The sequence below is a fragment of the Crassostrea angulata genome, chromosome 10 (assembly GCF_025612915.1).
Source record: "Crassostrea angulata isolate pt1a10 chromosome 10, ASM2561291v2, whole genome shotgun sequence".
Lineage (NCBI taxonomy): Eukaryota > Metazoa > Mollusca > Bivalvia > Ostreida > Ostreidae > Magallana > Magallana angulata.
Window position 1 is genome coordinate 26,156,978 of NC_069120.1, and position 13,682 is coordinate 26,170,659.

Sequence of the window (13,682 nt, forward strand, 5' to 3'; positions counted from 1 at the left end):
ATTTCCTCATAAAAGGACTGAATGCCATTGTTGTAGATATATAGTAAATATCGAATTTAATATCAATAAATAGGGGACATTTTATTATTCTTCGCACTCGGACGTGTCAAAGAATAGTTAATGATCTTTAAGAATTTGCAGTTCCCTAAATGGATAATGCGTCTTCTTTCATATTTTACGGAAAGCAAAAATCAATATTGCGTCTTTGTGTATGGCCGTTTCTAACAATTTGGACGAATTAATATTTCAACGCATATGATGACCACTCAAGCGGTTTGGACATATGTGACACTAGATTGGATTTAAAATAATTTTTCTATCAGACTTTATCCCCTGTAGAGATGAAATCAACAGCGCCCAAGTGACACATTTTTTAAAAAATACGTTTTTTTTCTAAAATGCATCTCTCCTTTTGCTCCCAGAATAAGAAAAACAAAACTCCGTATTAATATTGATTTGTCAACAAAATAGTTCTTTAATTGCGCAAGCTTCTTGCTTAAACATTACATGTGCAATCAAATGAATATACATGTATACCAACCAGTTCATAAATTTACATACATTTACATGTAAATATCATAAAAATTACATGTACAGTCCTCCTGGCAGATGTTCATTGATAGATTAATGTATGTCAGGCAGACCTTATGTGTATCAATAACAAGTGAGTTATAAGTATATAAAGTGCTTAAACTGCCAGCACACTGTTTATGTCTTGCATATACCATCGTGACTATAGCAATGAGTTATTAGTCCACTCTGCTACTCTTATTAACAACCAAGCTAGCCTAGTGTTTTGAAAACACCTTGGCTAGCAGAGATGTGTACATACATCTATTCAAATGTATTGAGCAAAAAATCAGAATGATATGCATTTTGTAAAAAAAAAATTGATAAATCATTTCCTGTTCTGTAATATATGAACTTTCCTAATGCACATGTGCAAAAATATACAAGCAGTTTATACAAATTACCCTCTTATTTAATAATAAAAAAAATACATGAACACTCAGTATTGTTGAGAAAAAAATCCAGACAATATTGTGATTTATAATTTTGAGTTTCAAAATAATCTTATTCTTGTACTCCGTCTTTCATAAATAATCAAACATATAAATTTATCACAGAATTCCAAAACAACAAATATTGCATGCCAGTTGTTGGCATTTGTAAAAAAAAACCCCAAAACTTATCAATAGTACAAGCAAGTAATAATTTTAAACAGGCTGGGTGGTCAACATATTACTCCCGAGATCTTCCTTCAATATTTAGATAAGATTTTTTAAAACTGAAATCTATCATTTAGAGAGAGAAAGGTCCATATATTTAAGCTTTGAAATTTGAATATTTCCCTATGTCTTTAGACAGAGCTCTTCTTCTAAAGGAGATCAAAATAGTCTAAAAATGTCGAAGACAACCCAACCCTCTTAAAAATTTAAAAAATAATGCAGAGGAAACAAATGAAGCAAAATCATATTCCTGGTTTTTTTTTTTTTACATGATTGTTTCTTGTGTATTCAATAGCTAAAAAATACTAGTTACTAGACAGAGAGCAATCAATATCTTGTCCCAAAGTTTCATTCAAATGATTACACAGTTTTTTAATCATAATTTGTTTTTTTGGTAGGTTTTTTTTTGCCAACAGATAAAAGTTACAGCTAACATTTCTAAAAAATCAACACTGTTTAAACCAGCACAAAATATAATTATATAGATTTATGACACAATTTTTGAAAGAAAACAGCCACCTTTGAGCAGTTTATTTAAATTGATTGTAATAAACATTCAAACATTTAATTTATGGACATGATTGCACAATTCTTCAATCTCAATACAATAAAAAAAATTTTAAAACTTCAAAAATATTTTAAAATTCCTGCTAAGATATCACACTTGAAATACTGACAGAAAATAATGAACACCAGGTTCTTACAATAAATTATCTGTAGCAAAAAGCCCCAATAGAAATTCAATACCACATATCAAATTCAAAGTAACAGAAAAACCTCAACATTTTACTTATAGTTAAACTGGAAACTTGAAGCTTACAAACTTAATACAAATCTTATGTTCTTTTTGATTTGATTCTAATGGAAAACCTGCATTTATTTGGGGTTTTTTTTACACTATATAAATTATACATGCATTAATTTAAAAATTTCTAATAAAAGATTCAAGATCCCTCAAGATCAACATTCAATACTTTTTACTTTGAGGTAAGTGCAAAATAAACTATATTTATGATTCTCAAAAATGTTGATATGAAAGAAAAAAAAATTAATGTCATATATTATATGATTTTATAATAAATACCGGTATGTAGATATACTGTAAAGCATCAATAATTCAACATCATTAATATGAAAACACAGCAAACCAATTCATTTGTTTGGTTCAAATACTGATTGATGTGCTAATATACAAAGCAAAGCTTTTGAATCCATGCATGTACTAAATTGCTCTTTGCAACTTTTAAAATTTATTCTCAAACTGATATTAACTTTAATATGTTTAAGAGGCATATATAATATCACATGAACTGCATTTGAATATTAACTAAATCACAATTGGAATGTCAAACAAACAGTTATCATGTAGAAGCTATTTGGGTAAACATTATGCAAATTAGAATTACCATATATTAGCATAAGAATAATAAACAACGACATAAAGATACTAGACTTTTAGAATATATTAATGATATTTCATTATCCAGTCATTTTTTTAAATTTTTAGTAAACTTGTTTGGTCTAACAACCAAAAAAAATAACATATCCTAAAATCAAATTATGAAATGAATAATAATATTGATATTATAATATATGTAATGATAAAAATTTGACAAAAATTTCTACAGGCATGTTATATTTAATAAATGTAATGATTAAGCTTACATACCAACAGTACTATATGTATTCCAATCAAAGGTGCTAATTTAAGTCATATACATGTAAATTAGATTAAATTAATTCATGGTACTGCTTCGGTAATCACATTTTTCTCTTTGTATATATTTATTTTCTAATCTAAAAGCTTCAAATAAATTTCAAAGTATTTTTAAAATATGTATGGATACCGGTATTTAATTATCATGTCCATTCCAAAATGGGCATAATATCTTATAATATCAATTCAATAAATTACTGGTAAACATGCAAAACGACAATTGAGACATATAACCCGGTCTCTAGCATTAAGAAGTGTTCAGTATTAAGGTAAAAATATCCCTCTGATTAAAACGATAATTCTCTCTGGGCTCAGTCGAGAAATTGTAATGGATAAAGATATGTTGCACCTTAAACTGAAGTGTTTTTCACCAGCTGTATGATGACAGAATAAAGACTGACAATACTACAGAGGACTCCTAGTATGATGATCACAGTATCCTTGAAACAAACGAGCCAGGGAAGGTCCCTGTGACACAGTTTCAGATGAAATAGACAAGGCAGGATGTAGGCAAGTAACGAGCTTCCTATGGCACCTGGTGAAGGATAAAAAAAACAATATCAAACTCATTTAATTATATTTCAAGAAATAGGAAATGAAAAACAAGAGGCCAATTGGCCTTAACGGTCACCTGAGTAGCATATATCCCATACACGAACTTGTCATGGAGTCTCATATATGCATCTAATTAATTAGGTTTCATACTGGAGTAGAAAAATTATAAATTTGTAATGACAACCACATTTAATTCAAAAAGATCTGTGAAACCTATAATTTTGGTGAAAAACTAAAAGATCTGGTCTACAAAATAAAGAATTCAGTTTTCCTTTTAGGTGTGTGGGAGTAAAGAAGATAATTTTTTAACGTTATATGCATTAACATCTATTCATCCATTTTGGCCCTGCCCTAGAGTCAAAACCCATACCCCAGGGGACATGAAAATTAAAATTTCAGTAGAGGACTTCCTGGTAAACATACTTATTAGTCGTTTTTTTTTATACAGATGTGTGAGAATAGAGAAAAAGATTTTTAAACATTATATGCATTAACACTTTATTGCAATATTGCCCCCCCCCCCTTATGTCCTGAACCCCTGACCCAGGGGTCATGAATTTCACAATTTAGGTAGAGGGCTTCATGGACATCATAATCATGCATTTAGTTTTTAACAAATATATATGAGAGTAGAGAAGAAGATTTTCTAAGATTTAATACATTTTTACTATATGGCCATATTGGCCCCACCCTAGAGCCTGAACCCCTGACCCAGGGGTCATGAATTTCACAATTTAGGTAGAGGGCTTCATGGACATCATAATCATGCATTTAGTTTTTAACAAATATATATGGTAGTAGAGAAGAAGATTTTCTAAGATTTAATACATTTTTACTATATGGCCATATTGGCCCCACCCTAGAGCCTGAAATCCTGACCGAGGGGTCATGAATTTCACAATTAAGGTAGAGGGCTTCATGGACATCATAATCATGCATTTGGTTTTTAACAAATATATATGGGAGTAGAGAAGAAGATTTTCTAAGATTTAATACATTTTTACTATATGGCCATATCGGCCCCACCCTAGAGCCTGAACCCCTGACCCAGGGGTCATGAATTTCACAATTTAGGTAGAGGGCTTCATGGACATCATAATCATGCATTTAGTTTTTAACAAATATATATGGTAGTAGAGAAGAAGATTTTCTAAGATTTACTACATTTTTACTATATGGCCATATTGGCCCCACCCTAGAGCCAGAACCCCTGACCCAGGGGCCATAAATTTCACAATTTTGGTAGAGGGCCTCATGGACATAACCATGCAACCAGTTTTTTCCTCACATGCATGGGAGTAGAGAAGAAGATTTTTGAAAATTTGTTTTTTTTTGCATATTTGGCCCCGCCCGTGGCACCCCAGGGGTGGTAGAGCCATAGATTTCACAATTCAAATTCTTCTTACCATAGAGATGCTTCACACCAAAAATGGTAACGATTGGCCTGGTAGTTTTCAAGAAGAAGTTAAAAATGTAAAATTGTTAACGCACGACGACGGACGAAGACCAATTGCAATAGGTCACCTGAGTGACTCAGGTGACCTAATTATAATAATCAAAAATTTCTCCTACATCCAAAGCGTGAAAATAAGAGTAGCCATATATAGTTTAGCTGGCAAAGACATTTATTGGCATTGAGTCGTTAATTAAGATGGAACTCTTCTCAATTCAAAAGAAATACTTTATAAATGTTTCTCTATTAAGATGAATTCTGATACTAATTTCAATTGGTTTTCAGAAAGTATATATATACTCAAAGTTCTTTTTTCAATCATGCTTTAAAAATTGAATTTTAACTTAAACCAATAAAATACTGTACCGAGGGTTATTTTCACTCTGTCTTTTTTTTTCTCCCTTGCACATTACAAAAAACAATTTCACCCTGTATTGAATTTGCACAGACAATGGAATGTATGATAGATCCTCTTTCTAATTGACTTAGTAATTAAAGACTTGTTTTGAATTTGCCCACTCATAAAATTTGCCCAATGACAAGGAGGGTGAAATAGGCGAAAATAAATTGGGGGCAAAAATTTCCCTAAATACAGTATAATGTGCAACTTTTAAATTATTCAACACATCAATGCATAAAATATTTCCCTTCACTGTGTGCTGATGAAATTTTTATCTAATTAGCTGTGTGTTTCTGATTACTGTAAATGTGTTTTTGATTATTAACCTTCAAATCACTTTCCATGTAAGACAGTATTCAAAACATCTAACCTGTAAATGCTGCCACCAGGGCAAAACTATTTCTGAAGATGATGGCCAGTCCAGTGGATGACAGTACAATCAGCATCCGCAATATGTTTCTCTTCCAAGCTGGAACCTGTAAAACACGTACATTATAAAGAAATTAAAATTTTTAATTATGATCATTATTCAATGTATACGTAATGTTGATGAAATAATACATACATTATTGCTGGTCAATTGTAATTGACACATAGCTTTGTATGTAATTAATCAATTAAAATAAAGTTACATCTTTCTGTTAAATCATATGATTATACAATTGAAATATTTAAAATCAAGTGACTATTATATATGATCCCATACAGTTAAAAGATCATGTTTATTCTTAATAATTATAGAATAAACAACTTGAAGATATAATTTAGCATTCAGAAATAAGCGCCATTTTGTTCACAGTACAATATACTATGATGCCATGTTCCAATTTTTTCAGGTGAGGAAGTAGCTTCCTATATTGGCTTTCCTGAACTTAACGATGAATAAAGATATCATTACATAATTGTTGCACATTTAAATTTCTGAGTGATAGGTACCAAAAAAATTCACAAAAATTGTAACTTTTAGATTTCTAAATAAATGCTTCCACAGAGAAATAGCAGTATATGCAACTTAAATTGAAAGATTGAAATAAATAATAAAGAATTCTCTTAAATTTTCAACCATGCAGTGTTATTTTAAAATGCCAAAAGCCACAGGTACATGAGGCATGACCCCCCCCCCCCCCCCCCCCTGAAACCATGTACGCACATTAAACCTATTTCATATTAATTTTGTTATATTTAATTCTTAAAAATCTGAGGCTGATATACTTTCTTCCTATAACATTCTTGTTTGCATATTATCAAATAGAATATGAAACCATTTTGAATCTACAAGCTAATTTTTAAAAAATCATTTTTCGACCGACATATAAAAAGAAAGATTAAGGGCATGCAACTCTTTCCTTGATGTCTGTCTCCATCGCTTTAACTTCCCTTGATTGTATATTATCGGTAAAAGCATGAAATACAGTATATTAATTCCAATCCATGCCAACTTGTTCAAAACTAATTTCCAAATATCTGATACATATCAAATATAATATGTTTACAAGTAAATAAAGTGAAATACCGGTAACTAAAAGCTATCTCAGTATATTTCTGCTAATTTATATATTAGGCAATGTTTTTCAATTCACTCTTATAATCCTTTTGTTTCAGGTTCAAATTTCAATAATTTTAACTACGGTGTACTGATTTTTATTCCCTAAAATTATTATATTTGCTCATAATCAGGTTATAATCTTGCATGCATGCATCAAGATAGTTCCAGCTGTTAAAACTGAATAAAATCAATAATAAGCCTTCGATCTGCATGACTTGACCATTGTTGGAGATATGCCAATGGTCGAAGTATACTGGTTTATTATCTTAACATATGTCACATACATTACATGTAAACAATATGATGCTAAATTTGTTTGTTTATAGGGAAATAACAATTAAATGATCATTGAAATAAAATGATGACAATGTATTCTTTCTGCTTCAAGCCTGCAACTGTAACATATACCCATATAAACCATTTTACCAACAAAGAGTAACAGGGTTTGACTTTTTGGGAAAAAATTACCCTCTACTAAGCAATCATAGTTTCTGATTCAGCTTCCCGAGTTTTTCAGAAAATGAATGGCTACAGGACACAACGCTTTCAAAGTTCTTCAAGCCAATGATCTTGTGAATGTTATAAAGTTTTATATTGGTGTGATGCTCTATGGATTAATAATATTCATTATTTTGTGCAAACATCATTTATTTATTACTTAATATCATATAGATAAACTAAATACTATAGGTAGAAAGCACTTCTATCTTTTGGATTACTCAAATATGTTAAATTTTTAAATCAGGCTCTTTATAACCTAATAATCGAGCTTAAACTTTCATCACTGATTTTTAGTCATGTTCACACATGGTGAAATTCATGATCTAGCTGTGGTTCACAAGCCCGATCGATACTTTAACAACTGAGCTCTGATGATATTTAACCAAATAAATTGATACAAACTCTTCAAAAAAAAAAATCGCCATCTTGTGATGTAGTGTCTTAAAAAAGTATAATTCTTGATGTAGTAAGTTACCTTAATTTTCAATCGTCGATAAAAATGAATGAGCATGCCATATTTTGTGTACATATCCTCTCTTAAAATCCCTCATATACTACTTACCCATATAGCAAACTATGACCAAATGAACATAAATATGTCAAATAAAATTATGCAAATGTATATATCTTATGCTGGTGCCTGCGATAGGCATCAAATTCAACCACTAATTAGATAAATACAAAAATATTTTTCAGGAGTAAAGATAAAATTAAAATTTTTTTTTAACAACAATGCATGCAGACTTTGCCTGCTTGTAATAAATGTAACCTGTAAACATGAAGTGCTAGACAAAGTTAGTAATGGGGCTTTAAAGATGACCAAGTAACTAAATTAATGAAGAATCAAATTCAATTGAAAAGGGAACAGATTAAAACAATAATGGCGAAACATGAGACACTTAAATACTACTTGTGATCACACTTGAGGCTAGACAATTCTTAGCCAACGTTGATTGGTCCTCTTCATCCAGATCTCACAAGTCTTGATCTATTTTTTAAAATGTCATAACTAACATAGAAGTTATCTACCTTATATGTTATCTTATTTAAAAAAGTAAAATCGAAAATATCTTCTTTCAGAACTAATGCTTGAGGCACTTGTAAACAATTTAGCCATTCAACTTTCTTGCTACTAAAACTATGAATTTAACTAACAGATTTTGTAAATTAGAAGTCTACAAAAAGAAAAGCTCTAAAACTACTTTTATGATTTTAGAAATGACAAGAGTTTATTATAGTGAAGGATACAACAGCCAAGCTCAGGTGAGCTAATAAAATATATGTCTTAGTAAAACGCACACATTTAGAACTTACCGACTTAGGAATGTGTGCTGCTACAGATACTGGAAGAGCTGTATATGACTTCTCCGAGGCATCCGGTAGGAGGGACTCTTTGCCTTCAGCCTCCTCCTCATCTTCCTCACTCAGCAGTGAAGAGGACCTCTTCTTTGGTCCACAGAGAGCACCTTCATCAAAGATAAAGATGCAATAGTTAATAAATTATCAATACATATAAAACTACATGTATATATTGGGTTTTTTTCTTGGGATAGATGTACGGTATACAGGATGTCTTTGAAAAACACTAAGTCCTCCTTTATCGTAATGTCCCATGATGCAAATGCTGTAACATATTATATTTGGCGTGTATGATATTTGGCGCAAAATAGTTTTTGAACAAGTTAGCGTTGATTTGAATTAACATAGTCCTGAATGTGACTATTCTTATACATTTATGCATGGCATTTAGTGATGTACTTGATTTAGCGGAAGCCACATTCCGCCAAAAATGCTAAATAGGATACACAGCTAAATGTAATACGGTATGTTTACAGTATGTTCTTTGACCTACATCAATGACCTTTGCAAATGACATTAACATCTAGCCTTGACCATTTACTTAGCCAAATATGAAGTCTATTTATAACAAATACAAGAAATGTATGTTATAGCCAAACAAGGACAAATAAATAGAAAAATTGATAGATATGATAGATATGCCAACAATAAAATATTTACCACAATTCTCTGTGAATCTTCGAAACATCATTTAGAATATGATAATGAAAACTAATTTTTATATGAAAATAAATCGCATATATCATCTCCATGAGTCCAAATAAGCATCATAGCACAAGAGATTCTAAGGATATAAAAATTATAACCTTAAAAAAAGAATAATTATACATACACATACAATCACCCTATAACATATGAATGCATTACCTTCTGAGAAGAGGAAAATTTCACACATTTCTATCACAGGGTAAATTTGAAGTGGGAACGTCAACAATACCCCTAGGATTGCACAGATATTTACGGCCACCGATACCCAGCTGGAGGCTGGAATGTTCGTGTTCAACATCTGGTTCAGTTCCTCTCCAAACCGGAGGTACCCCATCACACCGAATCCTCCGAGGATCACACCCAGAACACCTATTGCACCGTGAAGAAAGGCGGCAAAGTTGTGACGATTTCCCTCCATGCTGGATTCTACTGGAATGATCTAAATAAATTTTTTTAGAAACATTGATAGCCATGTGGAAATTAATTTATTTGAAATTCAACCATTAAAATTTTTAAAAAACTATTTTCACCATATCATTCTCAAGAAGTGTCTTTGATGATCAAAATTTCATATGATTAAATCATATACTGTGGTTTCATCAATATTCTTTGAATACCAATTTTCGTGGATTTCATTGTTTAGTTGATCCATGGAATTAAATGTTCATTAAGGTGCAATTTTTATTAACATTTTGTATTGATAGGGTCATTGGCCACGAATTTACGTATCCTTGAAATTGTGATTTTCACTTTATGCACGAAAATTGATGCCCTTGAATATTAATGAAACCACAGTAGACTATATACTTTAAAATCATGACAATTTAGATTATTTTATAGTAAGAAAATCATGCAATTTCTTGTTGTGTATATCATAGTTGTTTATACTCAAAGGTACTTAGAACCTCTGTATATATACATCTAAACAATACATATGTGCACATATCTTCAACCTCTACATGTACATGTAATGGTACCAAATTAAAATTTTAAGATAATATCACATACCAAACCAATCCCTTCAAATGCAGCAGTCACCATACCAAAGAATATAGGAAGTCCTTCCCATTTCGTCCATATTATTGTGTCGTGAATTTGAAAGTCTGAAATTGTAATAACCTACTGTTGTAAGATGGACAAATGTCAATGCTTCATGATGATCTATAATTAAAGATCTGTTAATTAATGTACATTTGAAGTATTTGCATTCATTTTCTTTCTTTTTTTTAATCAATGGAAAAAGTTTAAAATGTAGTGATTAACATGATTAAAAATTAAAGAGGATTATTACATTAGTTCAAATTAGGCCACACCAATATGATTTCTTTTTCAACGGACATCCTGTGTAAAAAAGTACCGGTACAAGTGGGCAAGCGATTAAATAACATAGGTAGTTATCATTTTTTGTGGCAAAATATATTTAGGCGGTATATAAATAAATTTGTGCGGATGGTTATATTTTTTCTACTTGCTTCTGATTTATAAATTAAAACTATTTTATAAAATGCGAAAAATAGAGACTGGGTGGAATTAGAACAGAAAACAGCACAGAATTTCCTGGAAAATGGGAAATTAATAATAATATTGTTAGTATAGTTTTATTCAAATACGAGCGCACTGGATCCAACGAACAAGAAATAATATTGGTGTGGCCTCATGAGTGAAAATTAAAAAAAAAACCTTGCCAATCTGACAAAAGAAAATACACCACTAAAACAACATGATATTAAAAACTATGTTTGGTAAAAGTGCATAGTTATGACATGACTTTCAGTGGTGAAGATACATGTATACCAGTAATACTGGTGACTTCTTAGCTATATTCCGTACTCAAACGATAAATTCTAAAACAATGTTCAGTGTATTTCAAAACTAAACATGCTAAATCTGTAATAAAATCCACTTACCAACTATCAAGTAAAGGAAGACAGATGCACTTCCCAATAAAATGGACGCATTAGCTATTACACTAATAAATCCTAATTTTCTAACATTTCTGAAGAGTGCAAACAGTAGAAAGAAAGGAAGAGGAGCCAGCACTAATAGCTTCAAGTCAGGAGCAGTGGACTGGATTACTTCCCCTGTTATATTTGACATGGCCATGGATGTTGCATTTGCAAAAGGCATTTCTGTTGATGTGGAAATATTTTCAAAGAATGCACTTGTGACTGAGCCATTTAAATTTGTCAGAGGCATATCAGATGTGTCTGTATCATTCTTTCCAGGTAGGACACCCAATAAAGAAGAATTCGTGAAATCAGTTCCAATGGATCTTTTTGTTGGCTTGATAATAGTACTCGGCACTAGTCCTAAATAACGAAGTTCACAATAAGGCTCTATCTTAGCTACATAGCTTACATTGTCCACATTTACAATGCCGTTATAACACACATTGGATGGAAATAACGAATACACAGTATTTCCCAGGAAGATGGAGTAGTTCACACAAAAACAGAACTGTGTCATTGCAATACAGAAGTTCACAATGATTCTTCCCACTTTACCCATGCTGATCTGTCCTATGTCGCCATAGGACATGTGCTTCAGCATGTGCTGTTCTATCATTGACGCTTCATCCACATCATATATAACTATGTCATCATCTTCGTCATCAGAAAACAGTTCTGCATCATTGTCTCCGGCAGATGAAGAGGCAACATTTGAGGATTCTGTGGAAGCTTTGTATAATTCTATTACATGTCTGATGGCATGGTATTTTGTTTTAACTATTAGGTGGCAGCAGTGATCAGTCACCAAGGCAATCAAAAGCAGTCCACCAAATCCCAGCTGCAAAGAAAAAAGGCAGTTCATTATAGTTACAACTGTTGCAGATTTCATGTTACATACACATGTTCAATATTCTTTATCTAATAATCAAGACATAAATATCTTTTATGGTCAACTATTAATAGAACAAAGATTGTGTAATACATGTATTTAAAAATAAATGTACAGATTTGTTCTTTGTAACATTTTTCATGTAACTTACCCCTAAACCACTTTGTAAAAATGCATAGGAAACGGTTAAGTAGTTGGAGCCAATAAAAGCCTTTAACATGTTTGCAAAATCTGCTACATAATTCTGCCATGCTGGTTTTGGCTTGCTGTAAATGTAAATATCATACTTATTCTTCAAAATCTCATATATTTCAAAATATGCTAAATCCATAAACAAAACTCTCTTGAATAAGTTATTCAACTCTGATAAAATTGCATGTATTTTTACAATGGTATGTAATGGCCTGGTATAGTGTCTAAAAGTATTAATATATCTAGAACATTTCCATGCTACATGTAGTTTTTATTGGTAATTCACCTATACAAACCAAGTCTGATAGTAAGGGGAATTTAAGTAAACAAATGACATGACTGACATTCATCAACTGATCAATTTGAATGTAGAAGTACAACACATTAAAATATTTTCAAGAATAATAATTTAATCCAAAAGAGTGGAGAAGAAAATGATTTCGAGAGACATTTACCAAAATTTGATACTGTACATCTTTTAAAACAAGATGTTATGCATTCGACAAGTATTTAAAAAACTCTTGAATTTTTTAATTATAATAATTTCAATACATTGTTCGTGAGTACAAGTTGACTATAGTGAAGTTGTAATCAAATGTTTAGTACGAGTGGACCACAGAGTTTTGGGTATGACCGGACCATTCGATTACAAGTCAGTTTGGGTACGACTTCACTTGATTCCTTTTGAAAATACTGAGTGAATAGGACATTTCTAATTTTCTATCAATGCATTACAATTGTCATTACCGTTAAAAATAAAACTGCATTATTTTTATTCCATTAGGTCATTCTCCTATAATTCATGTATCGTAGAACAAATATCGTATAAATAATGTTATATACTAACTAAAAAGAACCCAACCATAGCCTTTCACCGAAAAATAGACACGTTTCAATCTGTAAACATTTAGCACGAAGTGAAATTGTTATAGTGTCAGAATATCAACTGATGTTAGATTCGGAGTAACGTTCATATTTGTCAACTCAAAGTGACATGTACCTCGTATTAGATGTCATTGTAAAATATGAATTAACCAGACACAAATCATCAAAACAATCGGCTAGATTTCACCAGCTCAGTATGTTGCTGCAACCTGTCACATAGGAACTCTCCTATCCCGGAAAATTTGTTTCGTCTAATCTATTCTTACAACAAATTCTATTGAATAATGGGACTCGACATT

General features: G+C 31.3%; 1 protein-coding gene across 1 annotated transcript; it reads right to left on the minus strand.

Moving 5' to 3' along the window:
* Positions 1-451: 451 nt before the first annotated feature.
* On the minus strand, positions 452-13,642 carry LOC128167588 (uncharacterized). The gene is made up of 8 exons (XM_052833385.1): positions 13,499-13,642; positions 12,458-12,572; positions 11,376-12,255; positions 10,477-10,571; positions 9,628-9,907; positions 8,716-8,867; positions 5,725-5,830; positions 452-3,481 (listed from the first exon to the last, which is right to left on the minus strand). The coding sequence occupies exons 1-8, from the start codon at positions 13,513-13,515 to the stop codon at positions 3,297-3,299; spliced, it is 1,830 nt and encodes a 609-aa protein (XP_052689345.1). The 5' UTR covers positions 13,516-13,642; the 3' UTR covers positions 452-3,296.
* Positions 13,643-13,682: the final 40 nt, after the last annotated feature.